The sequence below is a fragment of the Phyllosticta citribraziliensis genome (genome assembly GCF_038025025.1).
Source record: "Phyllosticta citribraziliensis strain CPC 17464 chromosome Unknown J3D65scaffold_2, whole genome shotgun sequence".
Lineage (NCBI taxonomy): Eukaryota > Fungi > Ascomycota > Dothideomycetes > Botryosphaeriales > Phyllostictaceae > Phyllosticta > Phyllosticta citribraziliensis.
This window is the reverse complement of record NW_027117339.1, coordinates 1,521,288-1,547,264: the sequence shown is the minus strand read 5'-3', so window position 1 is coordinate 1,547,264 and position 25,977 is coordinate 1,521,288. Positions and strand designations below refer to the sequence as shown.

At 55.9% G+C, this 25,977-nt stretch overlaps 11 protein-coding genes across 11 annotated transcripts; 5 read left to right on the top strand and 6 right to left on the bottom strand.

Moving 5' to 3' along the window:
- Positions 1–176: 176 nt before the first annotated feature.
- On the bottom strand, positions 177–2,520 carry J3D65DRAFT_613958 (nucleophile aminohydrolase). Its single transcript, XM_066799164.1, has 3 exons — positions 2,023–2,520; positions 1,607–1,975; positions 177–1,554 (listed from the first exon to the last, which is right to left on the bottom strand). The coding sequence occupies exons 1-3, from the start codon at positions 2,185–2,187 to the stop codon at positions 280–282; spliced, it is 1,809 nt and encodes a 602-aa protein (XP_066658782.1). The 5' UTR covers positions 2,188–2,520; the 3' UTR covers positions 177–279.
- Positions 2,452–4,352, top strand: J3D65DRAFT_613957 (uncharacterized protein). The gene is made up of 2 exons (XM_066799163.1): positions 2,452–2,980; positions 3,034–4,352. The coding sequence occupies exons 1-2, from the start codon at positions 2,702–2,704 to the stop codon at positions 4,072–4,074; spliced, it is 1,320 nt and encodes a 439-aa protein (XP_066658781.1). The 5' UTR covers positions 2,452–2,701; the 3' UTR covers positions 4,075–4,352.
- Positions 4,353–4,372: 20 nt separating this feature from the next.
- On the bottom strand, positions 4,373–9,205 carry J3D65DRAFT_217660 (pre-mRNA splicing factor). The gene is made up of 4 exons (XM_066794553.1): positions 8,706–9,205; positions 8,510–8,645; positions 8,352–8,457; positions 4,373–8,296 (listed from the first exon to the last, which is right to left on the bottom strand). Exons 1-4 carry the CDS (start codon positions 9,087–9,089, stop codon positions 4,672–4,674), a joined length of 4,251 nt encoding a protein of 1,416 aa, XP_066658780.1. The 5' UTR covers positions 9,090–9,205; the 3' UTR covers positions 4,373–4,671.
- A 238-nt stretch (positions 9,206–9,443) lies between these two features.
- J3D65DRAFT_613948 (mitochondrial 54S ribosomal protein uL22m) lies at positions 9,444–11,328 on the top strand. The gene is made up of 3 exons (XM_066799162.1): positions 9,444–10,148; positions 10,209–11,003; positions 11,056–11,328. The coding sequence occupies exons 1-3, from the start codon at positions 9,806–9,808 to the stop codon at positions 11,193–11,195; spliced, it is 1,278 nt and encodes a 425-aa protein (XP_066658779.1). The 5' UTR covers positions 9,444–9,805; the 3' UTR covers positions 11,196–11,328.
- Positions 11,269–13,186, bottom strand: J3D65DRAFT_613946 (WD40-repeat-containing domain protein). Its single transcript, XM_066799161.1, has 2 exons — positions 11,855–13,186; positions 11,269–11,792 (listed from the first exon to the last, which is right to left on the bottom strand). The coding sequence occupies exons 1-2, from the start codon at positions 13,133–13,135 to the stop codon at positions 11,457–11,459; spliced, it is 1,617 nt and encodes a 538-aa protein (XP_066658778.1). The 5' UTR covers positions 13,136–13,186; the 3' UTR covers positions 11,269–11,456.
- A 180-nt stretch (positions 13,187–13,366) lies between these two features.
- On the top strand, positions 13,367–13,939 carry J3D65DRAFT_644246 (uncharacterized protein; the record flags this gene model as incomplete). The annotated part of the gene is made up of 3 exons (XM_066802143.1): positions 13,367–13,670; positions 13,728–13,820; positions 13,875–13,939. 3 exons carry the CDS (start codon positions 13,367–13,369, stop codon positions 13,937–13,939), a joined length of 462 nt encoding a protein of 153 aa, XP_066658777.1.
- A 649-nt stretch (positions 13,940–14,588) lies between these two features.
- Positions 14,589–15,683, top strand: J3D65DRAFT_644245 (D-isomer-specific 2-hydroxyacid dehydrogenase family protein; the record flags this gene model as incomplete). The annotated part of the gene is made up of 1 exon (XM_066802142.1): positions 14,589–15,683. The coding sequence occupies one exon, from the start codon at positions 14,589–14,591 to the stop codon at positions 15,681–15,683; it is 1,095 nt and encodes a 364-aa protein (XP_066658776.1).
- A 394-nt stretch (positions 15,684–16,077) lies between these two features.
- On the bottom strand, positions 16,078–17,609 carry J3D65DRAFT_644244 (UbiD decarboxylyase family; the record flags this gene model as incomplete). The annotated part of the gene is made up of 2 exons (XM_066802141.1): positions 16,078–16,690; positions 16,744–17,609. The coding sequence occupies 2 exons, from the start codon at positions 17,607–17,609 to the stop codon at positions 16,078–16,080; spliced, it is 1,479 nt and encodes a 492-aa protein (XP_066658775.1).
- A 508-nt stretch (positions 17,610–18,117) lies between these two features.
- J3D65DRAFT_547456 (phenylacrylic acid decarboxylase) lies at positions 18,118–18,867 on the top strand (the record flags this gene model as incomplete). The annotated part of the gene is made up of 1 exon (XM_066796861.1): positions 18,118–18,867. One exon carries the CDS (start codon positions 18,118–18,120, stop codon positions 18,865–18,867), a length of 750 nt encoding a protein of 249 aa, XP_066658774.1.
- A 516-nt stretch (positions 18,868–19,383) lies between these two features.
- J3D65DRAFT_664852 (fungal-specific transcription factor domain-containing protein) lies at positions 19,384–21,664 on the bottom strand (the record flags this gene model as incomplete). Its single annotated transcript, XM_066802784.1, has 6 exons — positions 19,384–19,457; positions 19,510–20,426; positions 20,501–20,735; positions 20,785–21,026; positions 21,077–21,457; positions 21,543–21,664. The coding sequence occupies 6 exons, from the start codon at positions 21,662–21,664 to the stop codon at positions 19,384–19,386; spliced, it is 1,971 nt and encodes a 656-aa protein (XP_066658773.1).
- A 415-nt stretch (positions 21,665–22,079) lies between these two features.
- Positions 22,080–25,681, bottom strand: J3D65DRAFT_217470 (uncharacterized protein). Its single transcript, XM_066794551.1, has 3 exons — positions 25,183–25,681; positions 25,074–25,131; positions 22,080–25,022 (listed from the first exon to the last, which is right to left on the bottom strand). The coding sequence occupies exons 1-3, from the start codon at positions 25,437–25,439 to the stop codon at positions 22,176–22,178; spliced, it is 3,162 nt and encodes a 1,053-aa protein (XP_066658772.1). The 5' UTR covers positions 25,440–25,681; the 3' UTR covers positions 22,080–22,175.
- Positions 25,682–25,977: the final 296 nt, after the last annotated feature.

The window sequence follows — 25,977 nt, the reverse complement described above, 5'->3', positions numbered from 1 at the left end:
GTTTTGCAGAGGTGGTTGTGAGGGGGGATGTAGGTAGTGGGCGTGCCTGGGAACAAAGTCGGTGGAAAGCCGATGCAAAGGAATAGGAAGGGCCAAAGCGCGGGCTATTGTCGGCATCCATTATCGCAGTTAGGTTGCGGCTGCCCTGCCCCTGTGCACATCCCGCCCGCCCACCCGACCTCCACCTCACCGTCACCGCACCACTCCCACGTGGCTGAGGTGCTTTTGATCCAGGCACCTAATAATATTTGACACTCCCCCTACCATGGTACCTAATGCTCACAATGGCATCGCCGCGCCGTCTCCCCTTGGATCACTACCCGCGCTCCAGACCACTTGTCCATCCTCCTCATGGCACCGAATCACCTGCCCTCGTCCAAACAGCCCCCGCTGGTGTCCTTTGACAATTGCGACCTTATGGCCCATCTCCTCGAGCTTCACTGCCACTTCTGGCTTGACGCCCTCCTCCAGGTACACCGTGCGGTCAAGGCCCCTGTTCTTGTTGCTCTGATCCGGCATACCCGCTCCGATGCAGACGCGCGGAGCATCAAGCGCAGCCTGCGGGGTCAGCTGAAAGACGAGCGTGTTGAGCAGTACCTGGACGTGTCCCTGAGGCTGCATGAAACCGCCCATGACGCCATATACCGTGTGAAGGCTGCCGTCCGATGGGTTCGTTATCATGGCGGGGATGATGGTGTGATACGGACGCTTGCCAGGCTTGAAGACGTTGGGATGGTCTTTTCTCAGAGAGAAATTGGCACCCCGGTTTTGAAGAGTGAAACCACAGCCCTGAGGGATGATGGCTGTCCCGTAACCGCCGTAGTTGCTGTTGATGAACGACATGCCGTTGCCTTCGCTGTCTGCGCAGGCAAAATAAACAGTATCGCTGTGGTTGTGAGCAGGCGACCCGTGGTCAAGAATCTCCGAAGCTTTGGAGGGATCGAAGAGCTTTGCGCGCTCAGCCAGGTATGCCTCCGAGATGAGTTCTTTTGTGGGTACATTCTCGACGATTGGGTCCGTCACCCACCAGTTCGCATCAGCAAATGCGATACGAAGAGCTTCTACCACAGCGTGAATGTGTTCGGCAGAATTGTGGTCCTGAGGGCGGAACTTGGGAATCTTGCCTGCCTTCTCCAGCTCCTGCAAGATACCTAGGGCCATGAGAGCAACAATGCCCTGGCCGTTGGGTGGATGCTCCCACAATTCCACCCCTTCGTCGCCTTCATGGTTCTCTCCGACCCCTTGGCCTCGGAACTTGAGAGAGATCGCGTCAGGGGCCTCGCTGCCCAGTTCAGCATGGGACTTCAAGTCTTCCAAGGTCAGATGACCACCGAGGTCTTGCACGACCTTGACCAAGGCCTCGGCCACTGGACCTTCATAGAAGCCCTTCTTTCCATTTTTCGCAAGAAGTCTGAAGGTGTTTGCCAAAGTTGGGTTCTTAAAGATCTCTCCTGGTTTGGGAACACGACAGCCCGCGGGGGCAGTTGGATCTTTCTTGAGCATTTCTACAAAGTTTGGCGATGCCTTCCTGATCGTGTGCTCGCTGTTATGCCACTAATCCATAGTCAGTGCTGAGAACGAGCCGGATTTACTTCAAACGACGTACAAAAGTTGATGACAGCTCTGACACGGGGAATCCCTCCTCTCCCAGCTCGATTGCTGGAGCAAGGATTTGCTCGAGGCTCAGTTTACCACTGCCAAATCTTTGGACAGTGTCTACCCAACCTGCCGCTGCTCCGGGCACGGTGACTGCATGTACACTGGTCATGGGGATGCTGCCCACTTGATCCTCGGGTATTCCCAAGTCCTTGCGGATCAAGTCCAAGGTAACATTGGCACCCGAACGGCCAGAGCCATTCAATGCGTGGACCTTGCGAGTCTTTGCCTCGTAGAAGAGGCAGAAGCAGTCACCACCGATACCTGTCGATCCAGGCTCGGTCATGTTGAGCGCCGCGGCCACGGCAACAGCAGCGTCCTATTTTCGTGAGAACATTACTTTTGGGATCAAACATGGAGACTGACAGCGGCATTTCCACCTTCTCTAAGGATCCGGATACCTGCTTGAGATGCAAGTGGCTGCGTCGAGGCTACAATTCCCTTCGTACTATGGACGGTGCTGCGCCGACTGGGGAAATTGATGAATTCCGGGTCAGCAGCAGGATATATAGCCTGGGAATTGAGGGGCATCGTGGCAGAAGTCAGTCGATCGGCCTAGGAGTGGTCTAGCAGTAGTCACTCGGTTGGGGGGACGGCAGATACGAAAGACAACTCGATACAAGAATCTAGAGACAAAAAAGATTTGTGAGTAAGAGTCACGATGGGACGAGAAGCGACGTGAAATGTCGTGGAGGGACATCCCACTTTATCCATGGCCGGTGGTCTGCGGGGTGGTGCCGATGACTGACGTGATAGGCAAGAGCCAGAGGCCCGGTCGTTTCGCCGCCCGCGACAGTCGGCACCGCACCGATGGACCGGTGACATGGGGCTAGACAGGCCTCGGTCAAGTCGATTGATACATGAACAGAGGGAGAGCAATGCAAGAGACCAATCACTCGTCAATCATTTGCGGGATTCAAGACGTTCCGCCGTCCTGCCAAGTCCGCTCACACAGACCATCGCCGCTCCGCTCCGCTCTGCACGTCACTCACTCAGTGCCTGAACTTAATCTCGACGCCGTCATGTCCACCGTCTTTTCTCCACCATGAACAGCTTTGGCTGGCTGTGCAGAGCATATCGCCTCCGGCCACACCTACCCATCCGACACATCTCCCTCCGCTTCCAATCCACATCTACAGCGCAGGATGTAGCGCCTCCCGTCGCATTGCCTCCGGCCGTCGTGTCGCGAGCGCGCAGGCTCGTGGCCGAACAGGAGCAATTGGAGCAGAAGCTCATGGAAAAGTACGACATGGCCACGGCCAAAAAAGCCGGTGAGATGTCCCACATTACAGAGGCATACAAGACCTGGACAAAAGCCAGCGAGGTACACTTCAAACCAGCTCGACAGCAACACACCCACTCTGACCGCTCATGCAGGCCCTCGCAGAGCTGCAAAAGATCCTCGGTGACCACAAGGCGGACCCAGAACTGCGCGAACTCGCTGCCGAAGACCTGACCGCGACTGTCGACCAGCTCAACGACGCGTCCGACTCGCTGACCAAAGCATTGATCCCTAAACACCCGTTTGCGCACCTGCCCTGCCTTCTCGAAATACGGCCGGGCATCGGAGGACAAGAAGCTACGCTGTTCGCTGGCGACCTGCTGTACATGTACCAAGCATTTTGCTCGCGCGAAGGACTGCGCTCCTCGCTGCTGAAGCTAGACAGGGCCGACGTGAACACGGGCAGCGGCGGCGCCAGCTCTTCCGTAGAGCCCGTCACCGAAGCGATTCTCGAAATCAACGAAGAAGGGGCATACGACAGGTTCCGCGGCGAATCGGGGGTGCACCGGGTCCAGCGCGTCCCAGTAACAGAGAGCATGGGGCGGACACACACAAGCACAGCGACGGTGCTCGTGCTGCCCAGCTTCCCGGCCAGCGGCAGCGGCAGCGAGGATGCCACTGACCCCAACAGCGACTACTACCTCGACCCCAAGCAGGTCCGCGTCGAGGTGATGCGAGCGGGCGGCGCCGGCGGGCAGCACGTTAACAGGACCGAGTCGGCGGTGCGGCTCACGCACATGCCGACCAACACGGTCGTCTCGATGCAGGACTCGCGGAGCCAGCACGCGAACAAGGACAAGGCGTGGACGCTGCTGCGCGCGCGCATCGCCCAAGCGCGCCGCGAGAAGCGCGAGGAGCAAGAGGTCGAGATGCGCCGTAGCGTCGTTGGGCCCGCGAAGCAGGGCCGCGAGCACAAGATTCGCACGTACAACTTTGGCCAGGGCCGCGTGTCGGATCACCGCAGTGGCGTCACTCTCATGGCCTTGTACGATGTCATCGAGGGCGGGCCTAACCTCGGGACTGTCATGGAGAGCGTCCGCCAGTGGCAGAAGAACCAGGACGTGGAGCAGATGGTTGCCATGGAGGAGCGCCAGAGGAAGCTTGCGGAGCTCAAGAAGAAGCTGGGAAGGAAATAGGCGGTGTCACAGGTTCCTTCTGCTTGCTCAACATGACTCCATCTCGTCGCTTCTTGTAGATCACACCTCTACAAAAAATGAGTAATCCCAAACATTTCCTCTCCGCCCTCTGGTCCTACACAACAGTCTTGTAGACATCTTTTTGCTCTACATCCGAATACGCGTGAGCAAAATGAGAGATACCAGATTCCACTCCATAGAATTGACTCTTGATTGACTGATTTTGATCCGATCAATCAGCGTGCTGCTGCTGCTATACGACAACTCGACTCAACTACCAGTACCATATACGTACTACCTCAGCTACCACCCACCCCCACCCCTACGCGCGCTTTCAGCCCCATTCATATGTCGACATGCAGGCGCACTAGTCTCCCTTGAGCTACAGCAGCGACCAATCAGGTTGCCATGTGTTGGGAGAGGAAAAAGACAGAGAGAATAGAAAAACAGCGAGAAAATTTATGCAAAACAATTCCAGTAACCCCACTCCTTCGATTCAATTGACCTTTCTTCGCCTTCTCCTGCTTCTTCGCCTCTTTTATTCCTTCATCTCAAAATGAACTTTTTCCTTTGACCGCTCCACCCACTTGACGGCTTCTATTCTTTTCTCTCGGCTCCTCCTCCTCCTCCTCCTCCGCCGTCAGCCTCCGCAGGTGGGGCTGCAGATTTCTCCTTTTCCTGCTGGTCTTGTTTGCTCGCAAGGAACATGGCCTTGAAGTCCGCGTTGCTCTTGCGGGTCGAGGACCCTGCAGCAGCAGCCGCGCCCGTACCGCCCATCTCAACATCATTACCCCCCTTCTCTACTGCTGCTGCTGCTGTTGCTCTCGACGGAAGACCGGCAGGCGCGCCGCGCTTGACGCCCAGTCCGCCCCGGCGGCTGCCGCGCGACTGGCCTGGTCGATTGACGCGGGGAGCCTGTGGCGCCAGAGCGAGGCCAGACGACGAGGCAGAGTTTCCATCGGTCTTGGAGGCTTCTCCGTCCTTTGCGTTCTTCTTTGCGCCTCCCTTGCCCTTCTCACCAAACTGCCCCTTTTGCGCCCTCTCCGTGCCCCTTTCACGCTTCATTTCTTCCACGCTGCCGACTCGGACCCGAGCACCCTCTGCGACCTCCTGTCCTTCGACGCCGAGCGCTGCGCGGCCAGCGTCTGCGACATTGACGAATTCTACAATGGCACCGCCATGCTCGGGCATTAGAATGAGCTTCCGGAGAGGGCCAAATGGTGTCAGGAGTGCGCGGACGCGTGCGTCGTTGACTGTATCGGGTATGTTCATGAGGGCAATCGTGCGTTCGCGGCGGGTATCCGGGCCAGACTCATGAACACCGTTGCCATTGGTGGCTGCGGTAGGGCTGTTGGAGCTGGGCTCAGGAGACGCTGATGCTGCATTAGGGTTGGTACCTATCACAGTCGTGGCGTGGCGTTTAGTTTTGCCGCGGTCAGGGTCGGATATATTGGCGCGGACAATGCGGTGACGGAGTGCTTTGGCTTCAAGCAGCTCACAGGCCTTTTGGGCGTTGTCCTTGGTGTCATAGACTACAAAGGCGACGCCCTTGTTTTTACCTGACACATTGAGAGGAACGCGCACGCTTTGTAGGCCGTCGGGAGCGTAGTCGTTGATGAAATCCTTGATTTCCTGTTCCGAAGCGCCGTTGTGCACGTTGCCAACAACCACTTCCCGACCCTCATACTGAGCACCATGGCGAGCCTCAGCACGATTTGGGTCTGATAATTTTGCAACAAGTTTGAGGCCACCACTCAGACCGGCGCCGTCGAGTGCTCGCGAGGCAGCGTCGGCCTCTTCGCCTGAGGCAAAGGAAACGTAGCAGAACCGGCGGTGGGTGTTGTATTTCAGCGATGGGAATCGCACTTGAACGACCTCTCCATATTGGCCAAACAGGTTTCGCATGTACTTTTCGTCTGCCTCCGGCGGGTAATTTGCGACGAAGAGCGTTGTGCCGGTGCCCAGTGAGATTTTAACAGCGTTGCCATCAAAGTCCTTGCCATCTCTTGATTGAGCGAATTGAGCGTCTTCTGGGGTTTCAAACTCGATAGTTGCAGACTTTACTCCATCTTTCTCCGTCACCAGCGCAAGACTGTTGATCTTACCGCAGCCCCGGAAGAACTGGCGGATCCTCGTCTCGGAAGCATCTTGCGGGATATTCTTCACGATAATGGTGGTGTGCTCCCGGTCACGCTTGGGCTGAGCGGCTGTTGTCTCGAAATTTGGAGCATCGGCATCCCCTTGTTTGCTCTTCTTAGCCGCATTCTCCTCGAGAGCAGCCTCTCCGTCCCTCTTCCTTTTCGCATTGAGGGTAGCATCTTCAGTCTCGACGTCTGCTGCAGCCGCCGAGAACTGCGCCTGGTACGCGGCAGCCGCCTCGGCGGCTTCAGCAGCCTCCTTCTGTCGCCTTGCCGCGACATCCTTGTTTGCAGTCCGGGTCTCGAGGATGGCGATGCGATACTCCTGAACAGTCTCGTGTTGCTCACAGTGGTTAAGAAACATTTGGACGAGTTGCTCTGGCCAATCCATTGTCGCGACGCGTTTCAGCGCCTGTCTCAGCAGATTGGTGGCTTCTCGAGGAGACTCGAGGGGTTGACCTGCGTTGCCCTTGTCCCGGATAACCCACTTGGACCACAGGACCATTTCGAAAATGTAGTAGCGGTACCAAAAGTCGTAGCTGTTCTCCTGTTTTGGAATGAGAGCCTTCCAGCATTGACGCGCCACGTCAACCTGGCCGTTCTGGGTGACAAACTTGATGTGGATTCTCTCCAAGCGGTACTGCGGATCTCCCTGGAAATTCTTGCCGTATCGTTGCTCTCCGATCTCCTTGACGTGTTCTAGTGCTGATCGGATGCCAACCTCTGCAATGTCAATGTCATCTTCAGTCGAGCCAACGTCGAATGCTTTCCGCCGCAGGTAGCCACACCACGCGACGTAAACCTTGAGCAGCTCTTCCATGCCGCCAACGTCCAGCAAGCCAGTTTCAGTGGCTCTGTGCTTGACGTTCTCCATATCGATGAACGGCTTGCCCTCTGCTTCGAGAGTGAGCAGCCAATGCGACCACAGATTTCCTGACCATGGGCAGTGCTTAGTTGCTCGCTCCAGCACGGGCAACGCCGGTACCGCGGGGTCGGGATGCTCGATCAGAAACTGAAAGTAGTCTTCCCATACCGTTGCGTCCAGCGAGAAGCGCACAGTCGCCCGCTCATAAAGAGCGTTGATCATGTTGAAGCTGAAGACACCCTTGTTGCGCAGCTCCCATTCGAGGTACTGAGAATATACCTCCCATTCTGCGTCCTTGTCTCCGGCTTTGAGGGCCCTGTCAATCTTGGTTTCGAAATGCTCGCGCAACGAGTACTGCTGCTTTGACTGCGCAGCGCGCTTGGTCATGACCATCATGGTCTCTTCATATGCAGCATTTTCGTACTTTGAAATGAAACCCGAAAACATTTGGAACGTGCTGTCCCACGTGGCGTGGGGCTTGACCAGCCGGTCGGTAAAGGCATTCTTCAGCGTCTGCTGCGCGTGCGGGTCCGGATGCCGCTCAAGGTCGGCGAGCATGATTTCCATCCACCGATCCCAGACGACATTGCTGTCATTCATATGCCATTGGGTCGAGGCCAACCCCTGTTCCCACACCTCCGTCATCGTTTGCCATGTAAAAGCCTCACGTCCGATAGTCTTTTCGTCCTCTGTCCAGTCTGATGGCTCCACGCTGAATGCGGCAGCCCACAGCTCGTACATGTAGTCGCCGTAGAACCGCCACAGAGCAGCGCTGGCCGGCTCTTCTTGGACGGCCTTGGCACACAATTCCATGACGCCGATTCTGTCGTCGATGGAACGCGACAGCATCTTCTCGTCGTTGAGCCATGCGATCCAGGCATCCTCAGTCATTGCAAATTTTGAAGACATGGAGAGCCGCGCGCGCCGAAGCTCGTTGAGCAACTCGTAGGTCCGCGGGTCGCGCTTTACTTCGGGGGTGTCTGGTGGGTTGATGTGGTCGTGTAGGCCCTTGTGTAGGAGACCCACCAAGCGCGCATGAGAGGGAAAGTCGTAAGATTTTTCGTTCAGGTGCGCAACCAGTTCATTGACAGCCTGGTTGTCGGCCGGTGAAAGAGCGCCAGCAGATAGGACGCGCGACGACTGCGAAGAGTCCGACATTGCGACGTCTTTGCTAGAGTTTGACGAAAGGGACCGAGCAAGGCTTGAAATGTTTTGGTAGCTAGCACTGTGGTCAGCAAAAGCTGATTGAGCACGGATTCGGACTTGTGGCTCACCTCGTGGGTCGAGAGACGGACGCCGGGCGCTGGTAGACGTGTGGTGAGCGCAGGCCAGCTGGGGACTGACGGGCAGGCTGCTGGTGGGGGTTTTGCAACGCGATTTCTGCGGCGTGTCAGCTACTACCCACGACGAGAATGAATGACGCAAGACAAACCTGCCAAAGCGTCAATTCCCTGCGTCGAGATTTGGCGGCGCGGCGGCTGACTCCGAGCTTCGCGGTCGGCAATCTGCTGGAGGGGGCTCCTCAATTGCGCGGTTGGTGCGGTGGCTTTGGGAGCGTTCAGCAGACCCTGGCCGTTGTGGGATGAGCCAGGCGACGAGACATTGGGAGCTGGAGAGTATTGCCCCACGTAGTTATGCGGCGCGACGGCGGAGGTGGACAGTTGCGACTGCTGGTGGTGGTGCTGGTAGGGCGGCTGTGGTTGTGGTTGCGGTTGTGGTTGCGTTTGCGTTTGCGGTTGGTGGTGATGCAGATATTCTTGATGCGGCGGCGGAGAGGAGTAGGCGTTGACGGACTGGCTGAGACCGGAGGACTTCCTGGTCTGGTGGCGGCCGGGGCGCTGGTGATGATGGTGGTGGTGGGGTTGTTGCGGCGGCGAGTGGTGATATTGGGGGGGAGGAGGAGGAGGATGGTGGTGGTGGTGGTGGTGATGGTGTTGCTGCGGCGGCTGAGGCGGCGGCGTGGTGTCGCTGGCGGGCGATTCCTGTGGCGACAGCAGCGAGTTGATGTCCATGGCCGGCTACTCGAGCGAGTATTTTGTGTGCTAGGCCAGCTACCGGTATCATGCGAGGAGCAGCTCCTTGCGGCAACGGCGGCGGCTGGCAGCTTTGCAGCGGGAGCAGAGCAGGCCACGGGACCGCGGACTAGAACAACAGAAGTTGCAACAAGAAGTTACAGGTACTGTACCGTACTTTACACGGCGGGCAGATGTACAGTGCAGCTGAGGCCAGGCATGCCCAGACTGGTCTAGCGAGCGAGCGAGTCCAAGGAGACCGGAAGGGCGCACGGCACCGCAACGCAACGCAGCGCACCGACGAGCGACCTGACCGAGAGCGACAGGGACGGCGATGGACAGGGCGGGGCGGGACTGGACTGGACTGGACTGGACTGAACTGGACTGGACTGAGGCTGATGAGTTGAGCTCTTCCTTGTGCTTGTGCCTGGTAGTGCAGCTAGCATCGACTGAAGCGTGAATATGCAGGCAGGCAGGTATGGCGGGGCGCGGACGGAGCTGCTGGCTATCTGTCGTGGACCTCAAGTCAGGACCTTGACCCATTCATTCGGTTGCCATTCGGTTCAAGAGGCCTCTGTTTCGACTTTCTTGCCCAGTGCTTAGCTACAACATCATCGCTGCGCGCCTGGTCCGTCACGTGCTCGGAAGCCTGCCGGCCTGCCGGCCTGCCGGCCTGCCGGGCCCTACGAGGATGCCATGGTACAGGTACATGGCCCATGACTATATCCATGGACGCTGGAATGCTCCCTATGAGCCGTCGGGCAAAGCAAGTGAATGCTCCCCATCAGACATCTGTTGGATACATTAATCGCTCACCAACGCGCAAAACTGACTCTCTGGGTGCTCTTTCCATTTGGTACAGTGCAATACCTGGTAGCCTTACTGCCTTAGATACTGCGCCGCGCCGACGTTTGCCCGCCGACTTTCCACTGCTTGGTTCGGTTCCGCTCGCCGACTTCCTTGGCTTCAGCACTGCCAGTGCATCCTCCACCGCACTCGCCTCTACACATCTCCACGCCATGAGCGTACGGCTGCCAGCGAGGCGGCTGCTCCAGCCAGGTCAGTCGTCCACCAATTGATCCAACTCAACACCCATCACTCGACGCTGACTTTGTCCAGCCGTCTCTCTTTCACACCAGCCGCGGCGCAATGCATGGTCGTTCGGAAACCTCTTCAGGTCCAAGAGCAAAAAGGACTCCGAAGCCAAGTCGATCCAAGGCTCCTCCAACCCCATCCTCGACGACTACCTCAAAAAGAAGCACTCGAAACAACCCGGCAGCCAGGAACAACCAGGACCCAAGGGCGACCTGGCCCCGACCTCCATTTTCGACGATGGCTCCAAGCAGCCCAAGGAGAGATCAAAGGAAGAGCAGGAGCGACGCGCTGCCAAAAAGGAGCGCAACCGGCAAGCCATGGCCATGGCGCTGGATCCTAAGCCAGAGCAACGCATGCGCTGGGAACGAAAAATGGTTATTCGCGAGGTGCGCAAGCGCGGGCGTCTGACGCGCGCCCAGCAGATTAAGCGGACGGAGCGCGAAGATTTGGTCAAGAGTCCGTGGATCAAGACCAGCGTCAAGAAGCTGAACATGCTGGCGCGCCAGATTGCCGGCAAGTCGCTCGATGAGGCTTTGTTGCAGATGCGCTTTAGCAAGAAGAAGGCGGCCCAGGACATTCTTCAGCACCTCGAGTATGCTCGCGACCACGCCGTTGTGAGCAGAGGCATGGGTTTGGGCAAGGTCGAAGGCACCTCCGGCTCGCCGACCGCCATCAGGCTCAAGGACGGCAAGAAAAAGCTCGTTACCGACAAGACCAATCTGTATGTTGACCAGGCATGGGTTGGACGCGGCGAGTATGGCAGAGCATACGACTACCGGGCCAGAGGCAGAGTCAACGTCATGCGCTTGCCATCGACAAGTATGTTCCCATGTTCAACATTTTGAAAATCAAGAATACTGACCGGTTCTAGGTATCTCGATCAAACTCAAGGAGGAAGCCACGAGAATCAGGGAATACAAGGAGAGGGAAGAAAAGAAGGCCAACCGCAAGGTTTGGGTCCACCTGCCCGACAGAGTGATTCCCACCCAGCGCCAGCATGTCATGTGGTAGATTTCACACATTTCGGGATGGAAAAGTATGGCCGTCATGAATGCGAGGATCTGAATGTAACAACAGGCACACGCCCAAAATTCCACATTTGATCATGTATTTGACAATCCAAGTCGATAAGACATTTGTGATATTTGCTCGACTCAACCAAAACTTTTCCCCGCCACAGCTTGGTATTGACCCAGAGACCGTCCCCAAACCCTTAACGCCGCCGCTATGCAGATAACGCCTTTGCCTTGCAATTGTGCCTTGTGGAGAAGCCTAAGCCGCACCGGTTCCCGCAGTGAGCATGTCCAACATACCCTTGGTGGCCCAAGCCTGCTGGCTGATTTCGGCCTCGCGCCTGACCGTCTCATGGAGGCGATCGACGAGGGCGTCGATCTCCGGGCTCTGGCCCATCTCCTCGCCGTACAGATCCAGCAGCACAAACGCCACGTCGGTGGCGAGCTGCACGTGGCGCGGGTCGCTCATGTTGCGGACTAGCCACTTGATGATGGGTTGGAGCGTCAGCTCGTCGCGACCTTTGAGCGCAGTGCGAAGAGCCGAGCGATGCCGCAGCGCAGTGAGAAGCGTCAGCGTGTCTTGTTTGGAGGTATTCTGTCGTCGTCCTTGTTAGCATTCTTCCATGCTTGATCATGCTGAAATGGGGTTGGACAAACCGAAGCTTCAAGCACCAAGTCCAGCGCCCTCTCGTACTGTCCTTTCCGCAGCGCGCTTTCCCACTTGGTCGAGTTCCGAATCTTGCCTCTTTGGTTTCCATCGACGACAATGTCGGCCCCCTCGCCCGTGAAGTCGCGGCCCCTGAGCCTCTTCTCCCAGCCCTTGCCGCGCTTCCTCTTGCGGTCAAACTCCTCAATCTTGCCCTCCATCAACGCCTTCATTTCCTTTTCCCGCTCTCGCGCTTGCTCCTTTTGCTGGCCCGACAGGCGCGTCCTCAGCGACAGCAGCCCGTTTTCCATTCCGACAGCCAAGTGCTTGTCCTCGCGATTGGCGCCCGATGCGATGACGCCGAGCGAGAGAATGGGCGAGGGGTACTTGAAGCCGGCCACGACGTTCCATCCCGTAGTCTCGAAGACCTTGACGTGTCCGTCCAGTCCACCGCTGAGCACTCTTTCTCCATTGCTGGCCAGCGCGAGACTTGTGACGGTTTTTTGGTGGTTCTTGAGCAGCTGAAGCGGCTTTCCTGCGACGAGGTCCAGCACAGACACCGTGTTTTCTGCCGACGCGAGCAGCGTCGTGCCAGAAGGAAGAGGAAGCACGCTTTCGATTGCCGCCGAATGCTTGAAGACCATGACTGCTTTGCTGCCTATTCTGGGATCCCAAAGCCGTACGGTCTGGTCGTAGCTACCCGAGTACAATATGCGATCCGCCTGCCCCGGCATGAAACCACCACATCGGACGTAATCTTGATGCCCCAAAAACTTTTGCGTACTGGCATCCGACGGCAGATCCCACAGCCTCACAGTCTTGTCGTCGGACGCGCTCATGAGCGTCGTCAGTTCCGCCGGACTCCACTTGGTGACCCACACGGGCTGTTGGTGCTCCTTCCACGTCTTGAGAATGGCACGCGAGTTGATGTCGAACGCCTGGATGGCGCCCGAGTCGCCACCAGCCACGAGGACGCGGCCATCGCGTCGGATGTCGCCAGAGTGTGCACGATCGTCGACGCCGAATCGCGAGATGGTCTTGACGGCCTTGCGCGTGCGGCTGCTGAGAACTTGGACCCGATTTCCGGAGGTGACGGCGAAGGTCTCGGGCGGTGCGAGTTGGGTCGAAGAGGCGACGAACGAGGGTGCAGAGATGCTTGTGACGGGTGACGAGTGCGGCGATGGGAGCAGCACTTGCGACGAAAAAGTCTGCCAGTATTTTTGTTCGGGAGTGAGGGAAGCTGGCCCCGCGGGCAGCTTGACGGGTTGTAGCCGTTGCACTTCGGCAGCCATTGCGGTCGTGTGCAAGGCGTAAGTGGTGTTGGTGAAAGTGGTAGTTTGTCCGTGGACGATATTTTTCTAAGGGCCATCCCAGCGCGACGTTTTGCCCACCTACCGCCTTGGCCACCGCTCCACCCTCAGGTACCCCGGATCTGCTTTGCGCCATCATCGCAACCTGACAACAGCACTTGCATCTTCAGCTTATTGTCCGTCCCTCGTTTGGTGTTTTTCGTCATCTTCACCATGGACCCAGAATCTTCGCCATCCCCTCCAGAAGCACAGCCCTCCATCTTCCGCTGGATCCTTGGCTTCTTGCTCGTTGGCGCAGCATGGGGTCTTACAACGCCATTCATGAGGCGCGCCGCCGTCAACTACACACCACCTACACGTCCATATTTATCTGATCCAAACGTGCCTTGGCTGAAGAGAAAGATTTGGGGAGTAATATTTGCGGTAATTGATCTGCTGAGGAGGCCGGCGTATGCAGTACCGTTGTTGTTGAATGTGACTGGCTCCATTTGGTTCTTCTTGCTGATAGGAAAAGCTGGCAAGTCTACCAAGATCCTGGAAACTCAAACAGTTACCGATTCTAATAAACCTCCAGAGTTGAGCCTGACTGTGCCAATTACGAACTCGCTGGCTTTCCTTTTCACCGTTCTTGGCGAATGGTGGGCAGAGGGCAAAGTGATATCAAGAGGTAAGATGGCCTGGGTTCCTTCGATTTTCTTTCGAAGCTAATACTGTCCCCCAGACACTTGGATAGGTATGGCGTTGGTTCTTGGAGGCATAGGCCTATGTGTTCACGCGAAAAGCTGAGAATCGACTTGATGACCCTCCCTTTGCATATTCCCAATACGCATTTCCGAAGACAAAATTGGCATACGACTGACGGCATCTTTGATGTTGTCCATTCCCACCAAATTTGTTCACATGTGCCATCTTGAGCATCGCGAAAGACTACCACTAAGAATCTTTGAGTCCTCAACAACCACGGCAGTCTTAAATCTCATTAATTTTGTTGGACTCGCTAGCATCAATTTGTCGAATCGGATGAACTCCATGATCCAACAGCCATTTCTTCTTCTGGGCCAGTGTGGTCCAAGATCTTGATGCGGCTAACTCGCTGTTTCGACTTAATCGAAGACTTACAGTGTTACAGGGTTTCTAGGCGCAGGTCGCAGACAAGTCAAGCTATCGGCACAAGATGAAATCGGCCATCCTAACATGCTACGGCGATCACAATGCGAAGTTACCGGTACCCTTCCGTGCCGTGTTCCGTACCTGGCGTCACGTCATCTTCCCCGCGGGTGAATCTTTACCCCACTTTGCGACGGCTTTACAGCAAACATGCCTTCACTCTCCTCTCAAATCTTCTTTCTTTTACAACAAAGGTACTTCCGCGCTTCCTTGGCTTGCCTTCACTGAGCACTATTTCGCCCACTTTACCAATTGTCACTTCTACAAAATGTCCACGATAACTTCGCCCACAAAGTTCGATCGGCCTGTCAAGCTTGCGATTCTCGACGACTGGCAAGACCACGCACCGCAGTACCTTCGAGACATTCCTCTATCGGATCTTGACGTATCCTATTTTCCGGATACCATTGACCCCAAGAAGAATCCCCAGGAGCTCATCGAGCGCCTCCGACCATTTGAGGTCATTTCTACCATACGGGAACGAACGCCTTTCCCCCGAGAGATAGTCGCCGCGCTACCAAACCTCCGCCTGCTGCTCACAACCGGTATGCGTAACCTCGCGCTGGACCTGGACGCCTTCAAAGAATCGGAAATCATTGTCGCGGGGACGAAGCCCGTCCAAGCCGAGCCAGCAGACCCAGATGTGCCAAAGGCGCCCGCTCACACCACCCAACACAATTGGGCTCTCATACTGGCTCTCACAAACACTGTTACGCGCGATGATCGAATCGTGAAGCAAGGTGGCTGGCAGCACGAACTACCGCTTCACGTCGACCTAGGGGGCAAGACTTTCGCATCCTTAGGTCTGGGAAAACTGGGAACCGAGTCCGCCAAGATCGCGTACTCAGTTTTCGGCATGCGCGTTTTGGCATGGAGCGTACACTTGACTCAAGAGGAGGCGGACCGCCATGCCAAAGAGAGCGGTCTTCCAAAGGGTGCTTTCCAAGTCGCTCCGTCTAAGGAGGCCCTGTTGAAGGAGGCGGATATCCTGAGCTTACATTACGTCCTTTCTGATCGCTCGAGGGGCATCGTCGGTGCTAACGAGCTTGCGTTGTTGAAGCCGTCTGCCTTGCTCATAAATACGTCGCGCGGTCCATTAATCGACGAGGACGCATTGTACGAGGCTCTGGACCAAGGAAAGATTCGTGGCGCAGGCTTGGACGTGTTTTGGGATGAGCCGTTGCCCAAGGACAGCAAGTGGCGCACGACAAATTGGGGTGCGTCCGAGGGGAAGAGCGAAGTGATTTTGACACCACATTCTGGGTATGCCAGCGAAAAGACGTTCCGCGATTGGTGGCCGCAAACGGTGGAAAACTTGCGCAGACACCTGGCGGGCGAGGAAATTCGGAATCGACTTGTTTAAGAAGAGGGGTTATCGCCGAGAGGAGTGCGATGCTACAGGATGAGTTACTGTCCTTGTCGATGTGAGCCATCTCGATTGATTTGTCCTGAACGGCTAAGCTTACAATCATCAGAAGCAAGAGTCTATCTCTCCGCTCTGTACGCTATGTTTAACATCACTCGAGCTACCGGGGGCCAGACTACTGAACCGTATTCAAGCATATATTGGAGATAGAAAAAAGGAGAACGGGAGAAAGGGAGCATTCAAACTCCTACTGGCGGAAACTCCCAAAATCGCTTGCTGTCACTTATTGCTAAGCCTTGATTACCAAAGACGCTGGGAACTCTTCGTCAAAATTCTGCTAACCAATCTCAATGGAATTCATGTTATAATCGAAATCTATTCCAACGCAACATTACTGTTCGAAGCCCATGGCACGCCACTCCGAAAGTACTTTCTGCTTCACCTCCTCGGGGTAACTCTCTTCGAAGCTAGCAGCCTCCCAGTTCTTGCCTGTCGTGTATTCGACTGGCATCAGCGCATCACTGACGACTTTTCCCCCCTTCACCTTGTCGTGGGCCCCGTGACCATTGTACGGGATCAAAGGGAAAGCCCTGACGTCGTGGTAAAAGATTTCATCATCGTGAGGCCTGCACCTTGTGCTGAAGGCCCACATGACCGCTTTGTCGTCATACACGTCGATGTCGTCGCCGACCAGGATGATGCGGTGAGTCGTGTATCCGACCTTGTTGTTGAAAATGAGATCGCCAACGCGCTTGCTGAAAGTCTTCGAGTCTGTTTTCATGTCCCTCAGCTTGGCGGTGTCCACTCTCAACGCCATCCATGTTACTTGAGAAGTAAAGGGCATGAAGGCGTCTGTGATGGGAAGACCGCTCTCCTGACACAGCTGGCGTGCCTCCGCAGCGTTGAGAGAGCCGATCATGGTATGGGTTTCGTCGGTCAATTTGCCACATGATGAGACGGGCAGGATGGCGTCGTTGCGGTGAGTTATGCAGTCCACCTTGAACCTGGGAGAAGAGTTAACTCGAGATACAGATTGCACAACTGCCAAAAGACTTACTTTGGACACATATGCGAGTCTCCCTGGAAGACGTAGCCATGCATTTCGCCAAATGGGCCCTCTGAAGCTGTTTCTGTCGTCGACAGCGTTCCCTCAAGCACAATCTCCGAGTTGGCCGGAACGAACAGGTCGTTGGTCTCGCACTTGACCACATCAATGGCAGTCCCAGTCATGGCACCGACATACTCTCCCTCGCTGACGGACTCTGGCATCGGCGTGCTCGAGGCCATGATTGCTGCAGGTGGCACACCAAACGCCAGCGCCCACGGCACGTCTTTGCCCTCCTTCCTCCACATGTCCCAAATCTGCCAGATGTGCTGCGGCGGGATGACGAGCCCAACGAGATGGTTCTTATCATGTACCATGGCGCGTGCAATGGACCAGTTGGTCCACTTGCCGTCGGGAGTTTTGAAGACGTGCATGCCGTACGTCTGGATGTATTTTCCACCATCGCTCTTGTGGATGAGCGGCGTCGGAAGCTTCTCAAGATCGATTTGGTCGCCAAACAGCTTGTTCTCCTTGCAGGCTCCCGTCTCGACTACCCGCGGTGGTTTTGGCTCCGCTCCCTTCGCAGACAGCATCTTGTCCAAGACTTGTCGCATGTTGGCGTCCGGTGGCAGACCAACATGCCTCGCCAGTCTGCCATATTTGCCCTTGCTCTCATGTCTCAGCGAACCAGGACCTCCCAGGATGCGGAACAGTCCGTCTTGCGCCCCCTTGACGTTGTTGAAGAGTGCTGCTTTGTCGTCCGTCTCGCAGGACCGGCGGATGATTGCTGCGACTTCGAGGTTCGGGTCCTTCTCTGAGTTGATCTCGGCAATGTCGCCATCGGCTTTGAGAGCGTCCACGAATGACCGGAAATTCATGTCTGGCGTGTCTTGGGGCGAGGTTTTTCCATGGATATACCGGACTGATGAGCTCGCCATGGGGAGCGTTCGTCGGTACGCATGTCTCGACGCCGTCTTGGTCAGTTGAGCAAACATCTTCTTTCCTCTCTAATTCCAACGGGGTAACTAAATCAGCAAGTCTGAGAAATTGTTTGCGCAGTTCTGGGGGGAGGTCAGTCAAGTATTATAGTGGAGTTCAAGCCATGGCATTTCAAAGCCACCGGCACACCACTTTAAAGCACGAATCGACGCTCGGATACCCGTCTAAATCATGGTTCGGGCCGTTCAGGAGACCCAAAGGTGTCGAATAATAAACGACCCGGTCCCGGGTCTCACCACCTCGGAATCGGCATCGGCATCGGCATCGGCAGGCAATGAAGACTCAGGAGTCGGCGCCGAACATCGCTCGCCGCTGTCAGGGGGTAGAAAAAGACAAGAATCCGCTTCGTTGAATCTGGTTTCCGCATATCATACGCCATCATTGAGAATGTGGACTTGTCGGTCGTGCATCCGCCTTGCGAGGCAATCCACGCGCTTCGCGCCCACATCGCAGACTCAAAACTTTTCTTCTCATACATCTTCACCGCTTCTTACCAAAACAAACCACTTCGCTTCAAACTATGGACATCTCGCCTCCCGAAACCTTACAACATCATCAGATTCCCGGCCAAAACGCATCGTCGTCGGCGTGACAGGAGCGACAGGAACCGTCTACGCAATCCGGATGCTCGAGATTCTGCGCGAAGTTGGAATCGAGACGCACCTGGTCATGTCCAAGTGGGCGCTCGCAACGATGAAGTACGAGACGGACAGGAGTTGGGACGAGGTGCAGGCGCTGGCGACCAAGAGCTACGCGCTGCGCGACATGGCGGCGCCGTCGTCGTCCGGCAGCTTCCTGCACGACGGCATGATCATCGTGCCGTGTTCCATGAAGACGCTGGCGGCTGTTCGCGCTGGCTACTGCGATGATCTCATTTCGCGCTCTGCGGATGTCTGTCTGAAGGAGCGCAGGCGCCTCGTTCTTGCTGTGAGAGAGACGCCGCTCAGCGCAATTCATCTGGACAATATGGCGTTCTTGGAGCGAGCGGGGGCTACCATATTTCCTCCTGTCCCGGCGTTCTATACTCGTCCAAAGTCCGTCCAGGATCTCATTGACCAGAGTGTGGGCAGGATGCTGGACTGCTTTGGTATCCATCTGGACAACTTTGAGCGCTGGGAGAGCTTCCGGAAAGCTTGAGATGAAATCTAAGGCATTGATCACCCGGATTCGTCCTTCATCTCGGAAAACGAAAGCAGGAGCTGGCAGCTTCACAAGAACTTGGGCCTCCGAGTACGGCAATGTTCCCTTCAGCAGCCAAAGATCCGAATCTGCCCTTGAGTAGGACAGGCGGCAGTATCAGGCTCCAGTCATCTCGAGAGGCATCCTGCAAAAAGTCTACCTTGGATTCAAACAACGCAAGTTCCGAGACTTCCTGGAGAACTTCTTCCCACTTGCGAGGATAACATGAGACAGAGGATTCAAGTGTGTGGACAGCGCGTGGATAGAAGGGTAGACGAAACCCCATCAATGTGGAGGGACAAGGAGCATTCAAACACGCCCAAGGGATAGAGATGAGGAGCATTCGTTCACGACTCACGAAACCATGTGGACGCAATCTCGGAGGAGCCATCAGTCCCCGAGCGTGTTCGTTCCTTTAGATGGCCACCAACAACCAGACCGCAGAATACCCAAACAGAGTGCAGGACTTGCAGCTTACTGCGCCCCTCCACTCCAGTTCAGCAGATCGAATTCAAGAAAATCGCCATCACTATCCAGGCCGCTCCTCTCTGTGATGAATGTCAGCCACGAAGTGAATCCTTTGCAATTGGGGGAACCTACCCCATATGACTGAATCCAGAAACGCAAGGGGCGATGAATCCAGATTAACAGGGAAAGATGCAGACTCCTCAAAGACACCACCACTCCAGGTATTGATATAGGTCTGTGATGGCTCAGCCGCGATCCTGGATGCAGTATCCTCGGGCTCGTGGTGCTGGTTTTCAACAGCAGCAGTGGTCGTGCTCCGTCCCGACGGCGGCTCGCCATGCGCCAATCGCTCCAAAATCCTGAGCGCCCTCAGATGCGACGACGACAGTGAATGTGCACTCCCGCTGTTGCTGCTGTTACTGCCCTCTGTTGACGAGTTCGACGCCAGAACGTCAATCAATCGCTGCTGCAGCACCCCCAACTCTTCCGATTTCTTGGTCTCGCCGAGCGCCGCCAGGAGCAGCGCCGAGCTCAGAACCTCGTGGATCATGACCCACGACCTGAGCGGGTAGATGGTCAGCGCCTGCAGGTCGAGAAACGCCTTGAGCACGTCTACGAGCGCCGCCTTGCCTCGCGCCGCCAAGTACGCCGCCTGCTGCTCCGACTCATCGAGGGCGGCGCGGGCGGAGTTTGAGAAGGTCGGCCGGCAGACGATGGACACGAGGAACGATATGTGTGTGCGTATCGCGAGGTTTTGGATGCGTTGGTCGAGCTTGACGCAGTGCTGTTTGTCGCGCAAGTGGTCTGCCGAGTGCAATGTGATTTGCTCGAGCTCCTGGATGTGCTGGTGCATGGTGGTGGCGTTGGGAATCGAGAGCCTTTGCGCCATGATGCGCAGCGTTGCGGTGGTGATGCGCCACATGACTTCTTGGAAGTTGAGCTTGGAGTTTGTGGCGAGTTCTTGGAGTTCGAGTTGGGGCGAGTAGGCAAGCACTGTGGGCCGGTCGTAGCAGAGAGATAGGATGGTGTCTTGTTGTTGGATAGTCATCCTGAGATTTCGCAAGCAATTTCAGCAAGTGTTTGTCGTCAATTCAGAATGATGACTCGAGAATTCATCACTCACCAGAGCTTCTTGTTCGACTCCTTTTCCGAGTCTGATATTCGTCGAGCAACTCCCCACGAGGGAGAAAGCCCAATGCTCTGGGCCAGTCGAACAATGGTTCCCAGAAGGCTCCAGGCGGCGTCCGAATTGCCATCATTTTGCAAAAAAGCGGCCAGGACGAGCAGACCCTGCAGGCTCGTTGGCGAGGGGCGGAGTAAGAAATTCGCTAGACGCTGCGCGTGGAATGATCGACGAGCTGGCTCAAATGTTAGCACTGATTCGGATTCTGTTTAAACTACGAATACCAAAGTCTCGAGAGATGCGGCGTCTCTCTTGGGCACTCAGATCAGATAGCTGCGCGCCGACGGCCAGAATGGCCAGCAGGAGACCAACGTGAGCTGCTCCTCGGTTACCGCCAGGGATAGCAACGCTGAGGTCGCTTCCGGCGCAGCCCTCAAGGTAACGACTGAGGAATACTTCGAAAGTGTCAATGTCAGTCACGATCGGACTGAGTGGAAAAGATATGGACCGGTAGAAATGGTAGAATCTGGTCACATCAATCAGCTTGCAGTCAGAACTTTGGACAAAAGCCGTTACCTGACAACTTCGTGCTGCGTCGGCAGCGTACTCTTCAATTCTTTCACGCGATCGCTGCCTTCGCCCTCATTCATAAACGGATACTGATTGGACCCATTGCACAAGCCCAAGAGCGGCACCAGATCGTCTTTGATCGTGCCCTCCGCATCGCCCAACCTACGAGAAAGATATGGCGCGGCCGCGTTCTCTCCCAAGAACGAGTCCGGATTGGCATGACTCTCCACGTCTCCAGCAGCCTGAGGAGCATCCAACGCAACCTGAGGCGAGCCCGGCGCCGCGGCGGCCGAAGGCTCGCGCTCGAGGCGTTTAGGCGTCCCATCATGACCAGGTTCCGGAGAGTGCTTCCGCTTGAGGCCGTAGGTGCAAATGTTGGGGTGACCTCTTTTTAAGCACGTCAGACAAGGTTGGCTAAGCTTTTTCGTTAGTGCAGATCTTTCTCCTGGGGGCCAAGTCTAGGGATGTTTACTTCATGTCGCATTTCACTTTGCGCTGGTTGCATGGGTAGCATGCTGCTTTGCCTCGGTGTCGCTTCTTTGATTGCAACACGCTGTTTACTTGGTCCTCGGTTGGATGGGTGCGCTCAGACATCTTTCTTTTGTGGATGAGTAGGGTTGATGTAGAGGTAGAGAGAGCGTTGGCGTGGAAGCGTCTGGTGATATGATGCGAGATACCCCTGTCGGCACTTCTTTCGGAACGTTCGGACGGACAGAGGTGATGTCCTTGCAGGACATTAGTCATGCCCGGGGTCAAGATATGGTTTGTGGCTTCAGGGTCTAGGAATTTGCCACGCAATTGGGAGGCCAGTGTGAGGAATAGATCTATAGATCTTGAGTTCTCTTGGAGAGTCGGTCACTAGCACATCGTTGTGAGTGTGCACTTCAAGAAAGAGTGTCGGATCTCGAAACATGAATTACTGGCAGTAGACTTGCAGTTTTGAAGTGTATGAATAAATCTTTGGAAATGCTAAAATACTGTGCGATCAAAGCAAAGACAATCTGGGAACGCTATGATGAAATGCCAGAAACAAAACCACATCTAATGGTATCAAAAACGCCTTGCGCATGCAAAATGCCACATCTTCAAGTCAACCATCGACAATCTAGAAACCCCACTGCTTGCACCAGTTCTCAAAGAGCGGTCCGTCAACCGCGTTCAGCGTCCTCAAGCACTCGGAGAATTCGCATGTGTGCGTGGTGTTCATGGGAGGAAGGGCACCACCAGGGGCGCGCAGACCCTCGTAGAAGTCAAGCAGCTTGACACCGGGCTTCTTCTCGACTTCCTCCTTGGTGAGCGGGGTGGCCTTGAGCGCGGCCATCCAGTCGTCAAAAGGCACGGCCTTGAGGTCGACGCCTTGGGTCTTCTTGTAAAAGTCCTTGATGACAGGGACAAGCGTGTTCCAGGAGACGACGCGCGGGTTGACGACGTGGAAGACGTCGAGGGTCTTGGAAGACTGGACCTGAAGGCGGTTGGTCGTAGACTCGAGAACGGTGCGGGCCGCAGCGTCCATGGGAACCCAGTCTACATTGTCCTGGTTTCCAAGGTTCTGGGGAACGATGCCCATGTTCTTGCTGGTGTGGACGATGCTGGGGAGCCACTCGTGGCGGTTCCACACACCTCCCTCCTCGCGAGATCCGGCGAGCTGGCCGCAGCGCATAATGCTAACGGGGACAGCGGCTTGTTGCGCGGAAATAGCAAGAATGCGACCTGCCACGTGCTTGGACTCACCGTAGCCCTGAGGGAACGGTGCGCTGTCGTTCTCGATGAAGGTCTCGGGTACGGGACCAGAGCCAATGGAAGGCCAGTTGCCAACCGAGGCAATGGACGAGATGAAGGTGATGTGGGCACGGAACTTGGACTGCAAGCTGAAGTCCACGACGCGGCGGGTACCGGCAATGTGAGTCGGCTCATAAGACTCGAGGGCGTGGTTGAAGTCGACAGCCCAGGCGTTGTGAATAAAGGTCGTGACAGAGTTCAACAGCTCCTCGTAAATCTCACTGGCCAGACCGAAGCGGTCCCAGCTGAAGTCGGTGCGCAGGAAGGTGACCTTGCTGAAGTCGGCCTTGATGCCACGCTCAGCAAAGCTCTTGGCCTGGCGAGCCTCGGCAGAGTCGGAGCGGTTGAGACAATATATTTTGGCAACGTTGGGGGAGTTGATGCAGTCCTCGAGCATGTAGTTGCCCAGAGAGCCGGTAGAACCAGTAATGACGACAGTCTGCTTCTCGGGCAAAGCAGGCAGAGGAGCAGCGGTCTTGGGAAGATCCTCAGTGTACTTGTTAATCATCTCGAACATGACCTCCTCGCGGGGGCGAGAAGGCTGGGTGGCCTCCGAGTTGGAGAGCTTGGCAATCAAGGCAATGGCAAGCTTGTTGACGGTAGGGTTGCCGTAAACATCGCGAGGGACGACGGCAGCACCACGGTCGGCCTTGTCAGACTTCAAAGCGTGGCTGAAGGCGCTGGCAAGAGCCATGACCTGAAGCGAGTCGACGCCGAGATCGAAGATGTCCTGGTCATCAGAGTGCTCGTCCTTGAAAGCGGGAAGGACCAGACCAAAGGCCTTGCGGACGAAAGCGCGGGCAGTGTCCTTGTCCGCATCCTTGCCGAGCTTGCCGAGTTCCTCGTCAAAGCCCTCACTGGAGTAGAGGGCATCGATTTCAGCAGAGAAAACACCGACAGTGGCGCGACGCTGAATGGAGCCCTTGGGGCTACGAGCAAATTCCTTGTCCTTCTTGGTGAAGGCAATCTTGTTCTTCCAAACTTGACCGTGGGAAGGAGCATCCTTGTTGGCGAGCTCGACAGCCGGCCAAATTTCGTCCAAGAGGGCGTTCAGGTCGTAACCATCACCAAGCTTCAACCAGTCAGGCTCAACCAGCAGACCGGGCTGGAAGCGACCCTCGCCAACGACGACGGCGCCCTTGACCAGAGGGTGATCCTCCACAACCTTTTCAAAAGAGACGGGGTTGAACTTTTCGCCATTGCTGAAGACAATCACATCGTCACGGCGACCCCTGTAGCGCCAGAGACCCTTCCTGGTAGGATGAGGCTCAAACAAGTCCTTGGTCCTCCACTCAGTGAGTTCCGGGAACGTGTAGAAGACACCCAAGAACCTGGGGTCAGCAATGGGCTTGATGACTTGCTCATAGAGACCCTCGCCAGCATCTTCCATGACAGTTCCAGACACAGGATGCCAGTCGAAGTATTGCCAATCGTGAGGGTCTTCAGGGGCACAGTTGAGAATCAGGGAGGCTTCAGTAGAGCCAATGAGGGTGTTGAGCTTGGTGACCTTGAGGACGCGGTCGCCGGCCTCCTTGCCCAAGGGGGCACCGCCAAAGTAGACCTGGTGAATAGTGCTGAGGGCCTTGAGACCCTTTTCAGTCTCGCTCATGTCCTCGAGCATGGAGGGTGCAATGAGAGCGACCTTGGCGATTCCTTGAAGCAGCGAATCGTTTGCAAGCTCGCCATTGACGGGCTTTCCGAGAGGAGGAAGGAGAAGAGGACCGGTCCAAATGGTCCTCAGGAGAGTCACGACACCCATGGTGTGGAAAAAGGGAGCAGCGGTGAACATGGGTTCGCCATCATTGTGCAACCAGCCGGCTGCGGCAATCTGCTTTCCCGAGGGCGCCTTGGCGTACTTGTGGTGATCGGTAACGGCCATCCAGCCGTTGGTAGCGTAAATGGGCTTGGGCAGACCGGTAGAGCCAGAGGTGTGTAGGACGAGAACCTTTTCGAAAAGACCCTCGTCGCCAATGGTCTGGAAAGATCCTCGCTCTCCTTCGGCAATCATTTCATCGAAGGAGGGAACCTGGTGGCCGTGCAAATTTGTCGAGTGCTTGCCAAACACCTCGAGGTTCTTTTCGATGCCCTCGCTGTACATGTAGTGCACAGAGTCGGTGCGGCCGAGGAGGTGGAGTTGAGCCTCGTCAGAGTTCTTGAGGGAAAGCAGAAGAGCCTAATTCAGCAGTCAGCGTTGTCACAATGCTTGTGATAACTCAAGACTTACGCGCTTGTTCGCCTTCATCAGGGCGATGATCATGACGGCGTAGCGGACATCGTTTACTCTGGACAAGCGTTAGAAACCAAGACGATTGCATCAAAGACATCTTACTCACCCCATGTAAGCAATGGTTTCGCGCTTCTCCTTGTTGATGCCAATGGTCTTTTCGACCCATCTTGCTGCTCCGTCAATGGCCTTGGCGAATTCGCTGAAGGTAATGTAACGGTATTCGCCGTTGACATCAGATGTGCGGGGAATAATCATCCATGTCCGCGAAGGGTCTTTTGCTGCAATGTCCTCAACACGACGGGGAAGAGGCTTGTCGGCATATGGGGACAAGCCCCAGTTGGAGGCATCTGCGATGGATCCCATGTTTTATGAAGAATGAAACAAGACTTGAGTTGTAAGATCGATTACGGTGGGTATTAAAGCTCTCGAGGAATGGTGGATATTGTGGAAGAGGCTGCTGGATGATGGGAAGATATACAAATGTTCGAGAGATTCCATGTTTGCTTATATAGAATCCACGCTTGAGCGGGTGTTTGATGAACCATGACGTGAGTTGCACATCAAACAGCCAGATTGAGGATAAGAGGGTCCCTGAGGTCGCCACGGACGTCGCGGGGATGCGATGGGGTGCGCGTACGGGCGCCGTCCATGGCGAGTTCTGATGGGCCAGAAGGCATCGGTGAAGGTTCGGTAGAGCGATCGGACCGCGAGTGAAGAGGCGGCGTGGCGGTATCAGGAGGGATCTGAAAATCTTGCTTAAGCGCAGAATTTCCCACGTCTGGTGTAGGGACCAGAGGGCCATTCCTCGCTCTTCACTTCGGTGGCCGCGGCCGGTCAACGCGAGCGGTCACGGCTCACGGCACCCAACTCCAGAAGCCAGTCGAAAGTGGCATGGGCGGTG